The 17004-nt window shown below is 58.7% G+C and overlaps 1 protein-coding gene across 1 annotated transcript; it reads right to left on the reverse strand.

Annotated features, from left to right (window-relative positions):
• Window positions 1–297: 297 nt before the first annotated feature.
• Window positions 298–16589, reverse strand: RRP1 (ribosomal RNA processing 1). Its single transcript, XM_081235695.1, has 13 exons — window positions 16372–16589; window positions 15083–15165; window positions 13602–13659; window positions 11495–11580; window positions 9948–10009; window positions 7435–7564; window positions 7283–7347; window positions 6938–7074; window positions 4098–4186; window positions 3331–3428; window positions 3145–3164; window positions 2130–2240; window positions 298–818 (listed from the first exon to the last, which is right to left on the reverse strand). The coding sequence occupies exons 1-13, from the start codon at window positions 16502–16504 to the stop codon at window positions 592–594; spliced, it is 1299 nt and encodes a 432-aa protein (XP_081091821.1). The 5' UTR covers window positions 16505–16589; the 3' UTR covers window positions 298–591.
• Window positions 16590–17004: the final 415 nt, after the last annotated feature.

Here is a 17004-nt window from a genome sequence, read left to right on the forward strand (position 1 = left end):
AAAGGAGCCGAGGGGAGGCGTGCAGACGCCCACGGGGACCTCAGATCCAGCTCCACCTCAGTCACGGACAAGGAGTGGGCAGGGAACCGACCCTCCTGCCCAGGCAACGGGGTCGTGGCCCACAGCACCGGTTCACGGTCAGCTCCCAGCCCGAGCTGATAAAGTGCCCGTCCGGACGATGCTGGTAACCCTCGGCCTCATCTTGCCGAGCATGTCTGAGGACCGCGTCAACACACTTTGGATGCAAAACACAAACACCCCCAGAGAACCCGCATAAACGCACCAGGGCAGGACTGGTTTGTAGGCACCGCGTGGCACTTTATTTACGGACATCCAGCGGGCAGCCGGTCCCCTGCCCAGGGAGGGCGCCTGCAGGGAGGCTCCAGTCCCGGGGGTCCGCCGGCCTGACCGAGGTCAGCACAGCCGCAGCACTTTCTGGGACGCAGGCGCTAAGTGAGGGCCCAACCCCCTTCAGTCCTGACCTCTGCCACTTCCCGACACAGTAAGTCGGGGAGCAGTCGGTGTCCAGAGTCTCGGGAACCCAGCCTGACTGTCCCGTCCCCTCATCCGTCCCGGAGCGCCTGGCGGACATCACTTCTGGCCCTCCAGGGCCCGCTTCCTTTTTGCCTTCGGCGCCTGGCCACCGGCCGCCTTCGCTCTGGCGCCCGCCCAAGGCCGCCACCGCCTCCTGGGGGCCCCTCTCCTGCCACGGTCCCCGGGCTGCTCCCGGGGCACGGCGGGGTCAGCCCCTGCGCTCCGGCGCCGCCTCGCGGATGCCGGGCTCGGGTCTGGACACGAGGCCTCCTCTGCAGCTCTCCCTGAAATGGCAAGGCCTAGTAAACGAGGCGTCGAGAAGGCCAGCTCCAACTGCTGTGATGCCGACTGAGGTGCCAGCCCCAGGGCGGCAGAGGACACACAGCGCTCAGCAGAGGCACCGACGGCCTCGGGAGTGGACCCGCGGCCGCCCCACAGAGGCCTGTGCCAGCGAGGCTGTGAGTTCCACGGCTGTCAGGCAGGGAAACCTACTCGGGCTCCTGACGCCAGGGAGGCTGACCGGGTGGTGGGCCTTAGGACGACCGGCACGAGGACAGAAGAAGAAAGGGAACTGGGCAAAGGCAGGACATCTGGGGCGCGCGGGCCCAGGCTCAGTGCACGTGGGGCCAGAGGGTACGCTGGTCAGAAGGGGCAGCTGGGAAAGCAGGGCCGGGCCTCTCAGTCAACGTGACAGCCAACAGTCAGCGTCCAGGGCCCAGCCTGGCGTGAGTATGTGAGCCAGTCCACGCCTGCTAAGCGGCCCTGGCGTGAAATGAGCTGGACAGGGTTGGCCCAGGCAGGAGCAGGGGTGAATGGAGAGACCCTTCAAAGGGCGCATCCCCAGGACTTGGGGCCAGTTGACCACACACGGATGACACAGGAGGGGTCTAGGTGGGGGGTGGAGCCACCACCTCTCCCTCTTCTGTGTCCCCTTCCAGCCAGGGGTGCCTCTGGTTCCTGCCCCGCTCGGTGCTGTGGGCACAGCCCATCCCACTGCAGGGGGCAGCCCCAGTGGTCTACAGTGGGTACAGGGCTGGGGGTGTGCTAGAAGCGCACGACAGCCCTTAGCGAGGTCAGTCACCGTTCTAACCACAGGCCTGTGGACAAGCTGGGGGAGGGAAGGGAGAGAAGGAAGCGGGGAGGGGGAGGAAGGGGGAGGGGAGGGAAGACGGGAGAGGGGGAGGGGAGGGAAGACGGGAGACGGGGAAGCCTCTAAAATCAAGGAGGAGAGCGCAGCGAGGTTAGGGGCTCCCTGGAGGACGCCAGGGGAGGTGCAAGTGGAGGCACGGACCAGGTCAGATCAAAGATGGAAAAGGGTCAAGAAGACGCACCAGACCGGAGCCACAGGGAAGGAGAATGGGGAACACAGGGAGTGGCCCAGGGGCCAGGCAGCAGAAACAGCCCCCGAGCAGCGGGGCGTCGGGGCCAGGGCGCCACATCTCCAGGACACAGGGGCAGTGGGCGCTGTGGAGCAGCAGGCTGGGGAGGGGGAATCACGCCTGGAAACAGGCCTCAGTCACAGGCGACATGAGCGTGGAGGACAGAACGCAGGTAACGAAGCCCCAGCCAGCAGCCCGCCCGCCAGCCAGGCCTACCTATCTTGCTCTGCAGCTGGGATTCATACAAGCGCTTCTTCATCCTCACCCGTCTCCCACCCCGTGGATTCCTGTAGGCTTTTTCTGGGATGTCGTCCTCAGGGAAGAGGCCTAAAGACCAAGGCGGGCCATCAGGAGGCTGTGGGCTGAGAGGCTACGGTCTGTGCGTCCACTGCCACCAGCACCACGGCCGCGAGCTGCGGGCAAGGAGGCCCCGGCCGGACTCCGCCACAGCTGCGGGCAGCTCCCTGGGCAGCAACAGACGGCGCCCGCAAGAGCCGGTTCCTGGAGCGCTGGGACACGTCTCGCTCCATCCTACAGACGCTTATGTTGGAAAGGGGCAGGTGACCGTTCTGGGTCCCGGTGGGTTTGAGTCACACAGGTGTGTGCGTCAGTCTAAGCCCACCAGATGCACCCAGTATTCGTGCGTTCCACTGAACGTACATTTCACCTAAAAAACACTACCCCAGCATGAAGTATTTGGGAGTACAACCTGACTGAGGGGTGGGCGGGGGGAGGCAGAAACACGGGAAAACAAGGCCACTAAACTGATGGCGGAACCGAGGTGGCGGACATGCAGGTATGCACTGTAACGTCCTTTACGACTTTGCCACGTGTCTAAAATTTTTTATAATGAAATGTTGGGGGAAAAACGCTTACATCTTCTATCTTAAACCTTCTAGGAAACTGCCTTTCAGAACAAGCCACGCCGGCTCCACCAGCCACACACCGAGAAGTGGAGCTGGGCGCAGCAGCGCCAAGCAGCAGGGCGGCAGGCCTGGGCACTTACTGGAAATGCAGGTTCTTGGGTGCCAGGTCAGCCCCTCCCGCACACTCAGCCCTGAGACCCCCCGGGCTTCACTAGGACAAGGGCCGCTGAGGCCCGCAGCCTGCCTCCCCCAGAGAAACACCACCTCCGGCCTCTGTGCACCCATCCACGCTGTGCGAGAACACGCCACCCGATCCACTCCCAAGAGGACAAGATGCCGTCTAGGCCTGGCGGCCCAATGCTCACCTTCCGAGAGGGCCTGCAACCTGAAAGAACGAGAGACGGTCACCCGCCATGGCCTCTGGAGAAGGGGGAGCCGCCCCCGGGAAGCCCCTTCACGCCCGAGCTCTGAAGACAGCTGCCCTCCCACCTGGCTGAGGCCACCAGAGAGCAGAGGGGCGCGGACACAGCGGAGGGCCCGGGGCTACTCACTTCCGGATCACTTTGTAGAGGCGCTTCCGGTTCTGCGGAGGGGTGTCCTGGCGACTGGCCATCTCGAACAGTCTGTTGGCAACGGCCTCGTAGTCGAACTGTTTCACACACAGACACCATGGAGGCCAAAGTCAGCCCCCCGCAGGTGCTCCCAGGATGGGAACCAACAGAGAGAAAGAGCACGAGGACCACACGCCAAGGCTGTGCCCCAAGGTCCCCCGCTGCTCCCCCCTCCCCCCGCAAACGCCGTCCCCAGCACACACGGCAGCAGATGCTCCAGGGCAGCGCCGCCCAATGGATCACGAGGGGCCACAAGGTGAGCCTCTGCACAACTGTAAACCCTCCGGGAGAAACGAGTAAAATTAATCTGATAAATTTAACCCAGGCTACCTAAAATCTTATTAATGTATCAAGTAATCAACTTCTGAAATGTATCAGGAAGGACCCTACGTGTCCAACTCGCCTGAAGTCACAGATCCTGTCCGCTGAGCTCTGACCCCCGACTCAGCACACGCCACCCTGGAGGCCCCACCACCCTCGCCCTCGAGGCGAGCCGCAGGCAGACCTGGGGTGGCTGTCGAGCAGTGAAGCCGGAGCCCAGCCTCCCGGCACCCAGCCCCCAACTCCACTTTCAACAAATCTGCGCCTCTTTCTGCAGACGAGGCTCCGGGGCACCTGTGTTCCTCCAAGTCCCAGCTGGACAGATGCCATCCTGCTCTGCCTTCCAGAGGCCGGGAGCTCAGCCCACGTGGAGCCCGGCCACCCACCTGGAGGATGGTGCCGGCGCCGTCCTCCTCCTCCTCGTCGTCCCCCGCCTGCTCCTGGCCCGGGTCAGGCTCAGCCCCACTGACGGAGCCTAGAACGAAAGGGCCCCAGGGACTCAGACACGCCTGGTGCCGCAGGTGTCACGGGGCCCCAGCACCTGGGAACCAGAAGCCCTGCCTGCCAGGGCCCACACCTGGGCAGGGGAGCCCACAGCACGGGATAGCAGGGGCACTGACGGCCTCCCCCTGAGGGCTGCAGTGCCCACACTGGCCTGGAAACGAGGGAGCCGTCCCAGAGAAGGTGGGGCCCGACCAGTCCAAAAAGTGAAACCAGGAGGGGATCATGAGTGGGCATCTTAGGCAGCAATCGCAGGGCCAGAAGTCCCAGGATGAGGAAGAAAGGTGGCTGGTCCAGCCACGGGGCAACCTGGATTGAGGGGCAACGGGAGATGAAGCTTCGGGTGAGGAAGCTTTCGCTGGCCAGACATCTGGGGCCCTGACATCACCACCTACAGAAGACAGGTTCGGTCAACAGGTGGCCGAGAGGCACAGGCATGTGTGGCACAGAATGAGGACAGCAAGGCTGCAGGCAGGCCCTAGGCCGCCATGGGCCCCTGGGTCAGCCTGTGCCGGCGCCTCGGGCTACTGAGGAAGAGGGGGAGGGGAAGGGAGGGCCAGGAAGGACGTCCAAGACGGCCGGACAGTGTGGCCGGGGTGCTGACCGACGAGAAAGCCCAGGGCCGCGCCAGCAAGGGCACGGGAGTCAGAGGCCACAGAAGTCAGCCCTCGCTTCTACCATCAAACTACCTTCCACACGGGCACAGGACCGGCCAGTGGGGAAAGGACTGTCCCTTCAACAAACGGTGGGGGGGGGGGCACTGGACATTCACATGCAGAGGAAGGAAGTTGGACCCTTACCTACCACCATATACTAAAATTAACTCAAAATGGATCAAAGACCTAAAGAAACAATAAAACTCAGAGGAAAACGTAGGGCAAAAACTTCAGGAGATTGGATTTGGCCACGATTTCTTGGATATGATGCTGAAGGCACAGGTAACAAGAAAAATTAGACAAACCAGACTTGATAAGAACTTTAAATTTTGTGCATCAAAAGGGACTAGCAACAGAGTAAAAAGGCCACCCACAGAGCGGTAGAAGATAACGGAAAATCAGGTATCTGGGGAGGGGTTATTATCCAGGATATAGAAAGAAGTCCTAAAACTCAACAACAAAAAAATCTGATTCAAAAATGGGCAAAGGACTTGAACAGACATTTCTCCAAAGATATATGGGCAGCCAATAAACACATGAAAAGGTGTTCCCAATAATCATTAGGGAAATGCAAATCAAAACCACGATGATACTACTTAGCACCTGTGAGGATGGCCACTACCAAAAAAAGACAACAACAAACACTGGTGAGGGTGTGGAGAAACTGGAACCCTTGTGCACTGCTGGGCGGAATGTAAAACAATGCAGCCGCTATGGAGAACAGTATGGCAGTTCCTAAAAAGTTAAACACAGAAGTACCATATGATCCAGCAATTCCACTTCTGGGTGTAGACCAAAAAGACTTGAAAGCAGGGTCTCAAAACAGGTATCTGTACACCCGCGTTCAGAGCAGCATTACCCACAACAGCTAAAACACGGAAGCGACCCAAGACTCCATCTACCAATGAATGGAGAACAAAATGTGAAATACACACGATGGGATATCATTAGGCCTCAGAAAGGAGGAACGTTCTGACGCGTGACACGGCGTGGATGAGCCCTGAAGGTGTCACGCTGAGTGAAATGAGACAGACACAAGCACAAGCACCGTCTGATCCTACTGACATGAACCACAGAGGCGTCAACAGTCAGGTTCACAGAGACAGGAGGCGGAACGCTGGGTGCCAGGAGCTGGGCTGGGCAGAGGGAGGAACGGGGAGTGTGGAACGGGGACAGCTTCACTTTGGGAAGGTGGAAAGTTCTGTGGATGGACAGCGGTGATGGCTGCACAACAAGTGCGTACGCATGGTCACAGTGGCAAACCTTACGTTACGTGTATTTTACCACGACAAAAGGCAACAGCAGGAAAGTCCTGAAGCTGGTGGACAACACACACCCCACAGTGCACAGGTCACCCGGAGGACAGTCACGAGACCAGCTGGCGTCCCACGAAGACCCACTTTAGCATCCAGGTGGACAGGCCAGACTGCACACCACTGATGCGGAGCCCACGGGCCCTGCCCCCAGGGGCTTCAGGGGGGTGCTCACAAGTGCCACCTTCTACTCGTTCAGTCACCCACCCACCCACTCACTCATCCAGCGCGACCTAGCGGGCGCCTCCTCCGTGCCAGGTGCTGCTCCGAACACCCGGTACACAGCATGGTCAACGGTCCCCGTCCTGGCAGAGCTGACATCTGGTGGCGGAAGCCAGGCCAGAAAGATGAACAAGTGATTTATGTAACTTCAAGTGACTTACGCCAGAAAGTGAGAATCACCATGGAAACGCCCAGTGAGCAACGCAGGGTAGGGGCTGGGAGGCTGCACTTTAAACAGGGTGGTCGGGGTCGGGCCTGGAGGGACAGAGGGCAGAGACCCTGCCAGGGAGGGGAGAACAGGGCAGACGCCGAGCCCGGGAAGTCATGAGGACACGGACGGCCACGGGGCACGGGCTAGGGGAGTGAACACGTGTGCTTGTTCCCAAGGTGACCCTGGCTGCAGAGCTGAGAACAGACTCTGGTGGGGAGGGCAGAATCGAGGGGACGGGGCAGGAGACGAAGGCCGGGCTCCCGCAGAGCCACCGCGGGCTCAGAGCAGGACAGGCCCGTCGTCCCGGTGAGCGCGGCCCTCACCTTCAGGGGGCTCCCTGGACGGCGTGTCCCCGTCCTGCTCCTCCTCCAGTTCCTTCATGAGATCCTCGATGGCCAGCGGGGCCTGTTCCACAATCGCCTCAAAGATGCCTCGGGTGATGTTGTGCAAAACCAGGGAGCTAAGGGGCAGCCGCACCACAGCCACCCGTCAGGCTGGACCCTCAGGGAAGAAACTCCGCCTCCCCGTGCCCGTCTCTCCTGACCCCAGCCCCTCAGCCCCGCTGGCCCCCCTGCTGGCCCGCCATGGGCACACAGCATTTCCTAAGGGCAGCCCCCCTTGGGGATTCAGTGGAACAGAAGAGGCAAGCAGGAGGGAACCACACTCACTCCTGAGTCTGGGCAGCGACCGTGCAGAAGGGCCCAATGAGCCTGAGGTTCTGGTCCGCCGTCAGCTGTGGGGACAGTGCGGGGGCTCGGTTCCTGGGCCTCAGGCACCCGAGCAGCCCGGCCGCCGCCCTCACCCTGCCGCCTACACCTACCTCGTGGGCGCCCACTTTGGTCAGCTCCTCCAGGAAGATCTCGATGAAGTGGCTCTTCACTCCGCTGGGGGCCTCGCTGTCGGGGTGCAGGATCTCCGTCATCAGCAGCTCCAGCAGCTGCTCGGTCTGTCTGGGGAAAGAAAAGGCAAGTCCAGCAGCAGCACGAGGGGCAACAAGGCGATGGGTTCACGCTGCCTGAGCCGGGGGCTCTGGCGGGACACAGTCACAGGCAGACGCCCCGTCCACCAACACAGGAAGACCCGATGACCTGGGTCTGTGCCGGCACAAAGGACCCCTGCGAGTATGGATCCACGGGCAACGGCCAGGACCACGACACACGGCAGGGCTGAACCTCGGCTATAGAGCAAGAGCCCACCGTGTCTGGTGTCCCTACTGTCCCCGCTGGGAACTGTGCGAGAAGGCTCACCAGGACAGAGCAAACGCAAAGGGAGACGGAGGCCAGAGAAGGGGACGAGTTTGCCTCCCGGGTCCTGCTGGACCGGGCCCGTGGATGGTCACACGTCACATCAGACCTCACCCAGGCACGTGGGTCTCACCGGTCTCAGAGGCCTGGGGAATCCCAGATCAGAGAGCTCCAGAGACCGGTTGTTAGTGGCCCAGACGCACCTGAAACTCCTGGGTGCTCGTTAATATACAGATACCTGACCTGTAAAGCATGTATCCTTCAAAAAGCTCCCTGGACAATGCTGATGCTGGCAACACCAGGGTGCCTTCCACGGCTCAGCAGAAGGGAGGCAGGCCAGGGGCCAGGGACCTCCTCTGCCAGGCTGCTGACAACAGTCACGTTCACACAGACAAAAATGTTACACTTACAGCCTGCTACTCTTCAGAACGGAAAAGGGCTAGAAGAGCAGATACAGCGAGCAGGGCTGGTTATCCCAGGGCAGTGGGATGTTACCGGTTTCCTCAAAAGGATCTCTGCACTGAACTACTAGTGACAATGAACATGGAACTACTTTCATGGTAACAACCACGCCCCCGAAATTAACAGAAACAAAACCGTCCCTTTAACACTGAACCCCGCTTCAGTCACTAGCCACCCCCCGGATAACACAATCCTAAATCCGGAAATGAGCGAGATTCCCGGCCTCAGGTCTTCATAGAACTTTAAGGATGAAAATCACTAAAAGAGGCCCCTTGCCCAAAATGTAGGGTTACCCACAGTCATTCTCAGCCTAGATCAGTAATTCCAGTGACTGCAGTCCAAATCCTGCTGACCTTTTATGGGGGCAGGGGGGCTGTTAGGCCAGGGACTAAGAGTTTAACTCTGCTATTCAGAAAATGAGGAAGTCCTAGAATAACATGGCCGTAAGCTGCATTCTCTAGTCTGCCAGCTATTTTGACATCTGGGTCCTAGATTTATTATCCTTGGGCTTAAAAATAAACTCCTTTACCATCACTTTTTCATCACAAACCAATTCAAAATATACTGTTTCTAAGCCCTCTCCCCCAGTGCCCGCCCTCCCCAAATCATGCAGCATCAGGACAGTGATGTGAGATGTTTTTGACACATTCTCAGTAAAATAAATAAGCGTGTGCGACACCACTTGTGGACCATGCAATTACGCAACACTTTAAAAGTATCAATAATTGTCGGGGAGTCCCCTGGTAGTCCAGTGGTTAGGATTCCGCGCTTTCACTGCCGTGGCCCGGGTTCAGTCACTGGCCGAGGAACTGAGATCCCACAAGCTGCACAGCGCAGCCATAAAAAATATAGGTATATATTTTTTTTTTACAAAAGTAATTGTCTGCTGGAGTTAAAATTGCTTTTCAGTGTTTATAAAAAGTTTCCTGAGTTCTTTATAATGAACATCCATCACTCTCATAAGTAGAAAAAAGGTTTTTTTAAAATTTTAATTAATTCCAAAAACTTTAAAATGTAAATGCTCAGAAACCACCTTCTGTTGTGATCTCAGACTGCCCCCGGGAGGTTTGGAAACCTGCTGCTGTAACCTGGATGCAGAGCCTCAGGCCAAGGAGCAGGTCCAGGCTGCAGGAGCCCCGCCCCTGCCTGGTCTCCAGGAGGGGTTGTGGGAGGAGCTAAGACACCGAAGAGCCTAGCCCAGCCCACCCTGAGGATCCCCCCCTCCCGGCTGCCAGGTGCCAGGGCAGGCCTGAGGTGAGCCAGAAAACACAGGCCCTTACAGTTTGGAGGGACACACACAAGCACCGCTGTCAAACATGTGAAGTCTGGACGGCTCAAGTATTCATAGAGCTGAGAGCAATGACCGCTGATTAACCAGCTGAAGGCGCCACGTTTTACAAGAACAGCTGCTCAGCGGCGCCTCCTGTGGTGAGGGCTTAGTTCTGATCCAGTAACAACTCACCGTCAAGGCAGAAACAAACGTTCCCACGAACACGTGCTCAAACGTAATTTTAAAAATGCCTTTGTTTCCAGCACTAAGTCACCCTTCAACTGACAAATGAGTAGAGGAGAGACCCAGGCCGGCCCGAGTGGCACAGGCTGCCGCAGGCTGCTCTGGGACACTGACCTCTCGTCCCATCCGCGTGTCTTCAGGGCCTTCAGTGACTCGTGCAGGACCATCCGCATGAGCTGTGGCACAGGAGGGGACCCCGTTAGTGGCACCACCCAGACCTCCCCTCTGCCCCGGGTCGTCTGGGCACCCCACTGCATATGGCAGGCCCTGGAGAGCTGCTGGGGACCTGGGCCTGTGGGAGGCGCCAAGTCTCCCAAGAGCAGCAGGACGTCGGGCTCACAGCAGGGACACAGGGAGTGACCACACACCACAATCGGTGGCTACGAGGGACGGGCTTGTTTCCAGAGTGAAAACGGGACGACGTGGAGCTCCCCCAGGAGAGTGGAGCCTCGGAAACAGCAGGTCTGCGCCGGAGACTGTTTCCTCTGAGCGCCCCCTGAGCTTCTCCCCACCCGAGGGAGAAACCAGTTTCCTTCTCTGCCCACAATCCCCGGCACAGTGGCACAGTGGCTGACTGCCCGGTTTCCCCACCTGCCGGCGTGAACTCAACAAGCCTGCAGGGGGGACCTGTAGTGGTGAAAGGCGACAGAGGACACCTGCGGTGCCGCCAGGAGGACCAGCCTCTAGAGCAGGGCTGCACTGCCAGACGTGGCCACAGGGGGGTCGTGGGAAACAGGCCGCAGACAGCAGCAGAACCCCCGACCTAAGGCCCAGCACTGCATCCTGGGACACAGCCCCTCTGAATTATGAGCGGGCGTTCTGTAACCGTGCAGAGCCCGGCCCCGGGCCCCCGCCTGCCCACACCCATCAGCGCCGTCCTCCTTCTCTCCTGAGCCCCGCGCTCGCCCACCAGCTGTCCTCACTTTAGCACCTGACATCACACACGTGGTGACCGCGTAACCCTGGACCGAGACGGAGCGGGTGGCCGGCCTGAGGGGCAGATCACGGGGACCTGTGCTCAGCGAGGCCCGGCTGCTGCCCCATCCAGTGTCCGCATCGGGCCACCTGCTCTCAGACAGCAGCACTCATCTGGGGACTGTCCCCAGTCCCAGGGGACACCCGCGCAGTAACAAAGCTGCAGCTCAACAGGGGCCTCAGCAAGACACAGTCGAGTTTTTCCTGCATTTCTGAGCGCAGAGCAACGACCTAAATTCACCAGAATGCAGCGCAGGAAAGGAGAAAGACGAGGAAGATTCTGCACGCTATTATATAAACCGTCCCTGCCCAGAGACAAACACCTTCCAAAGCTGGCCCCCCACGAGCAGACCCAGGGGTCTCTGTCCAGGGCCCGAGCTCTAAGCTTTGCTTTCATGGCAGCAAAGCAGCAAGGGCTTCGCCACCGGGTCTCCCCCAGGGGCAACTGTGACCCTCCTCCCCTAAACCGACAGTGTGTGCAGAACCCCAGCACGCGCACCCCACGTGAGGCCGAGGCTCCCCTCACGGCCCAACTAGGCTCACAGGGAGCAGACCGCAGGGCGCTCGCCACCCAGCAGCCTTGGTCCTTGGCACTGCTGGGGCAGTGGGGGGCTCAGGGGCCGGGATGCTGGACGCCGTGCCCCAGCACCGCAGGGACCCCGGTGGGGAGCAGGCAGCTTCCTCACCAGGTAGAACTTGTCCAGGCGCAGCCTATCGATGCCCATCCACTCGCGGTTCATGGTTTGCCAGAATGTCTGAAGGAACAGGTGCTCTGGTGGAAAGAAAAGGCCAGAAGAGAGTCGGGGGGTGGGCAGGGGAAAGCGGCAGCTGCCTCGGGAGGGGAGGGGAGGGGAGGGGAGAGACCGTGAAGAAGCCCTGTCAGGACGTCGCATGGCACCGGCCTCGGGGGTGCTGAGCCCCTGAGTGTGCTGAGCTGAGAGCGGTGCTATGGATTTGGCTTAAAAACGGGGCTTTTAGGAACCTTGGAAAGAAAAGCAAATCCCAGCTACAACCGCAAACTGAAGCCACATCCTCTGAAGATCAGGCAAAGAGCACTCGAAGCCCCCAGCACGAGAAGCAGCGCTCAGGCCGCTTCTCCCCACACAACCACTGCCACTGCCCCACCTCGGCTGGGGCTAAGGACCCTGCCCGGCACCCACGCCCTGCCCCAGCACTCGCCCCACTGAATCCACCGACCTGATCAAACACAAAACCCTGGGCTTCCCTGGTGGCGCAGTGGTTGAGAATCTGCCTGCCAATGCAGGGGACACGGGTTCGAGCCCTGGTCTGGGAAGATCCCACATGCCACGGAGCAACTAAGCCCGTGAGCCACAACTACTGAGCCTGCACGTCTGGGGCCTGTGCTCCGCAACAAGAGAGGCCGCGACAGTGAGAGGCCTGCGCATCGCGATGAAGAGTGGCCCCCGCTCACCGCAACTGGAGAAAGCCCTCACACAGAAACGAAGACCCAACACAGACAAAAAAAAACAAAACACAAAACCCTGCCAATAGCAGTATGTCAGAACCGAGTGCTACGGGCTCAACCAGGTCCCCGGCCCACACCCTGATCCCTAACCCCCAGCCCCTCGGGATGTGACGTTATTCGGAGACACAGTCTTCACAGAGGCGGCTAAGATAAAAGGTCACCGGGGGGGTCCTAATCCCATCTGACCAAGTCGATAAGAGGAGATCAGGACACAGACACACAGAGGGACTACCACGTGTGAGGACACAGGAGGAGACGGCCGTCTGCACGCCCAGGAGAGAGCCCTCGGGAGAGCCCAACCCTGCTGATGCCCTGACCTCGGGACACAAAGGGCCCCCCACCTTTTCTTTTAATATTTATTTATTATTTTGCTTGCACCGGCTCTCAGTTGCGGCGCTCGGGTTGTTCATTGTGGCATGCGGACTTCTTATCGCGGCACGTGGGATCTGAACAGGGATGGAACCCAAGCCCCCTGCCTTGGGAGCGCAGAGTCTTACCCACTGGACCACCAGGGAAGTCCCCAAAGGGCACCTCTTATCTCCCACAGGACAGGTCTGCGTTCACTACCTCATTCAAGTGTCACCAAGTGAACGCTCTGTACCTGGCCTTCTACTGAGCATGGAAACGCTTCTGAAGGTTCTTAGAAGGTAAAAGTTATAGAGAATGGATCTCCTCCAGTGATTACTCAAATGCAGTTAAGAGACTCTCCTGAATGGAGAAAGTAGTTACTGTAACTGCACACTGCCTACTTTTGACTACTTTGCCAGCTTAAGCATAACTGAACTAAACCCACCCAGCTGGGGCACCACCAGCAATGGTCCCGGGGTCCACGCCAGCGATGCTGCCCAGCCCTAGCTGCCCTCGGAGCAGGGTAGGGGGTGTTGCAGATGCTAGCGCTGAGGCCCCACCCCCAGAGCTTGAACTAATGGGACCGGGGTCTACACATCAGGATTTCTAAAGACACAACGGGCAGGCCGCAGGGTTGAGAACGGCTGAAGTTGGTCAGAACGAGAACGCAAGAGTTAGAAAGAGGCTCTGCAGGAACCCCACCACCATCAGGTGAGATCCAGTCAGAAGCTGCTGACACTACACCGCTTTCCCCCATAATTCTGAAATATAAGGGTTAGCCCTCTAGACTCCTGAACTGCGTCTACTCTGGGCAAGTGAGAGAACATGTGCAGGACAAACAGAAGAGCATCTCCCACGTCAGCACCAGCAGACGCCATCCGGGACGGGGCCCTCACTCCCGCTCTCAGAACGCAGGCCTCATATCTGGGGGCTGTTGCGACCACGGCAGGGATACTCACGTGCCTCTGTGGTCTGGAAAGCGTGGATGAGCTGGGAAATGGTCCTGCCAAGTTCCTCCTGCGCAGGAAACAGAAAAAACGCCCTCAGTCCTGAGCAAACGTGATCCTACAGCAACGAGCAACAGCAGCAAGGGTCCTCGTCGTGGGATCCGGCTCCACGGGGCCTCGCAGCCCAGCGGGCTTGGGGTTTGCAAGTCTCACACTGGCCGCGAGAGGCCTCCCCTGAAGGCCAGGGCCCACAGGACCTCACAACAAGCAAGGGGAGGGACCGCCCGCATGACCGACGCTGAACCCTGAGCAACGGAGGCTGACAAAGGAAGGGGCGGGAGAGCAGGAGCCTGGGAGCACACAGCCACCTGGCCAGCAGAAAGGGGGCTGATGAGACCCCTGTAAGTTACCAGCTGCCTGCCTGTGTCACTGTGCCAGGCATCACCTAGTGCACTGGCTAAACAGACGATTCCAGAGCCTCCCCCGAGAGCTTCTAGTTTATCAGGAGTGGAATACAGCGCAGGAATCTGCATTTTAAATAAGTACCGTCACCACCCAGGTGATTTTGAACAGTAAACAATTCCCACTGGGAAACACTTCTAAAAAGGCTAGTATCTTAGGGCAGTGAAACTACTCTGTAAAATACCATAATGACGACGCACATCATTGTACATTTATCCAAACCCACGGGCTGTACATCACCAAGAGCAAACCTTAAGGTAAGCTATGGACCCTGGGTGATGATCACGTGTCACGTAGGTCCATGGACGGGGACAAAGGTCCCGCTCCGGTACGGGTGATAACGGGGGAGGCTGTGCTTGTAAGGGGTCAGGAGGCACATGAGGAACCTCAGTAGCTCCTCCTCTCATTTTGCTGTGAACCCAAAACTGCTCTAAAGAATAAAGTCTGTTTTTCAAAAAAACTCTAGCAGGGCTTCCCTGGTGGTGCAGTGGTTGAGAGTCCACCTGCCGATGCAGGGGACACACGTTCGTGCCCCGGTCCGGGAAGATCCCACATGCCACGGAGCGGCTGGGCCCGTGAGCCATGGCTGCTGAGCCTGCGCGTCCGGAGCCTGTGCTCCGCAACGGGAGAGGCCACAACAGTGAGAGGCCTGCGTACCGCAAAAAAAAAAAAAAAAAAAAAGGCTAGGAGAAAAAATACTTGTCTCAGAAGACTTGAATTCCGTCCCCTGGTTTCCAGCATTTCAGCACTTAATTGCCATCTCTGACAAACACAGAACAGACAACCCGGTTTTCAGCCATGACGTACACTGGCATTCAACAGTGTTGCTGCGGTGCTCAACTCAGCAAGCGCAAGACTCACTCTAACCCAAGGCCCTGGCCCCTCTGGCCATTAAAAGCAAAAAAAGTAGCGAAGCCGTAAAACTTTGCCCAGCGTGTCTGCAGTAGTAAAATGAGGGTCGCCAACGTGCTCGCCTGTCCTCCCACTGTCACCGCTGCCCCAGCTCCTTCTGTACCCTCCCAGGCACTCACCTGGAGGAGTGGCTTGTCCTGCATCCACATACAATAGAACAGTCCTTTCCACACCTTCAGCAGCTCGTCATGAGTGAAACCACCTGCACCAAAAACAGCAACACTCAGAACAGATGAACCCAAATTTTAGTGCCAGAACACAGCCAGAGAAATGTGAACGCCTGAATTAGACCAAAGTCATCTTACTGTAAAGGCACCTGGCCCTCCCTCTCAAGCCATCCTCCCAACTCAGGATGGGAGTTGGGCCTGTGGCTGGAAGGACTCCCCCAGATAACTGTCATTTCATTTATTCAATAAACATTTACCGAGAATCTACAAGTAACAGGCGCTGTACTCCATTTCTGTAGATTCAAAATTGAGTGAGTCACCATTTCCTGGCCTGGAGGGTGCCTACTCAGGTGAGTCTGTTGGCAACAATTCACCCGGCGTTACACCTGGGCTTTGTGCACTTTTCAAATTTTAAAATTACAAGTTACCTCATTCAGGGTCGTTATGAAGGCAGATACTGAACATATAAAATCACCCAACGAGTATGTACTGAGGTCCTAACTACGTGTCGGGCACCCTGTTCCAGAGCAGTGGTTCCCAGACTTAGCAACAGGAGCACATCACCCAGAGGGTTTCTTAAAACGGATTTCTGGCCCACTTGTCAGAGTTTCTGATTCAGCAGTACGGGGATGGGACCCAAGAATCTGCATTTCTAACAAATGTCCAGGTGATGCCGAAGCTGCTGATGGGGGCCATGTTTTGAGACCTACATTCTGAGAATCACTTAGGAAGCATGTTCTCTGAGGACTGTACACTACGTGAAACTCAGACGACAACCCAATAATTACACAAGAAAAAGACTAGCAACAGTGATAGATACCGCTCTGAGGAAAAAACACAGGGTGCCCAAACAGTGAGTAGCAGGGATAGCGGGATATATGGGCTGATGCGGGGACCGGTTCCCAGAGGAAGGCAGGTCTTAACTGCGAAGGGGAAACAAGGGGCTGGGGAGGGGGAGCCTCCGCATAGGGACACGTGCCCACTGCAGCAGGAGGTGAGCGCCGCGCACCTTCAGGGCAGCCAAGGTGGGGAAGGGGCGGAGGGCCAAGCGCTCAGGCGGGAGCACGAGCGGGAAGCGGGGGACGGGTGGAAGCACTGCTGCAGGCCCCTCCCACTCGGCGCGACCACGTGGAGACTCCACGAGGTTGGAAGGTCCCCTTGCCCAGGTGGCCGCCCCGCGCCCCCCACCCGGCCCGTCCGCCGAGGCGCCCCCGCCCACATGCCGCCAACCCCGAGCCCACCTTCGGCCCGCTGAGTCCTGGCGACAATGTATTTCCGAAGTTTCCTCACCGCCCGGTCTCGGGTCACCTGCTCGTTCCCTGCCAGGCGCTGCGCCAGCTGGATTTCTGGCGGGAGCTGCACCCGCGGACCCATGGCAACCGCGCCGAGACCCCAGGGTATCAGCCACCCCACCACTTCGCCTGGGCGCACGACGTGACGTCACATGCCCGCGCCGGCTTCTCCCAGGCGCAGCGTGACATCACACGCCCGCGCCGGCCTCTCTTGGACTCAGCGTGACGTCACGCGCCCGCGCCGGCCTCGCCCGGGCCGCACGCCACCGCCCTCTAGTGGCCGGGCCCGGAATGACAAGTCCATCTGGCTCTGCCTTGGCGGATAATCAGTCACTCTGGACACAGGCAATTAAAAGGAGGTCATTAGCGTTTGCCCGCCTTTGGGGAGTGGGGGTGGTGGTGCCGTAGTTTCCCCCCGGCTGCTGAGGGAAGGCACTTCTTTAGCAAAGAACGCCAGCGAGCACAGGCAGAGGAAAGCCCCCGGTGAATCCAGTGAATGTTGGGTCAGCCAAGGTCATCACAAAATGCCACGACGCCGGGGGGCGGGGGCGTACGAGAGTATCGCCCCCGCCCTCAGTGTCC

Source organism: Mesoplodon bidens (assembly GCF_964165515.1).
Source record: "Mesoplodon bidens genome assembly, chromosome: 5".
NCBI lineage: Eukaryota > Metazoa > Chordata > Mammalia > Artiodactyla > Ziphiidae > Mesoplodon > Mesoplodon bidens.

Coding starts and splice junctions, on each gene's coding strand:
- RRP1 (XM_081235695.1), bottom strand. CDS start 16,504: ATGGGTCCGCGGGTGCAGCTCCCGCCAGAAATCCAGCTGGCGCAGCGC. Junction 7,348..7,434: donor CCAAAGTGGGCGCCCACGAG/GTAGGTGTAGGC, acceptor CTGTCCCCACAG/CTGACGGCGGACCAGAACCT. Junction 819..2,129: donor CCAGCTGCAGAGCAAGATAG/GTAGGCCTGGCT, acceptor TTGCCATTTCAG/GGAGAGCTGCAGAGGAGGCC.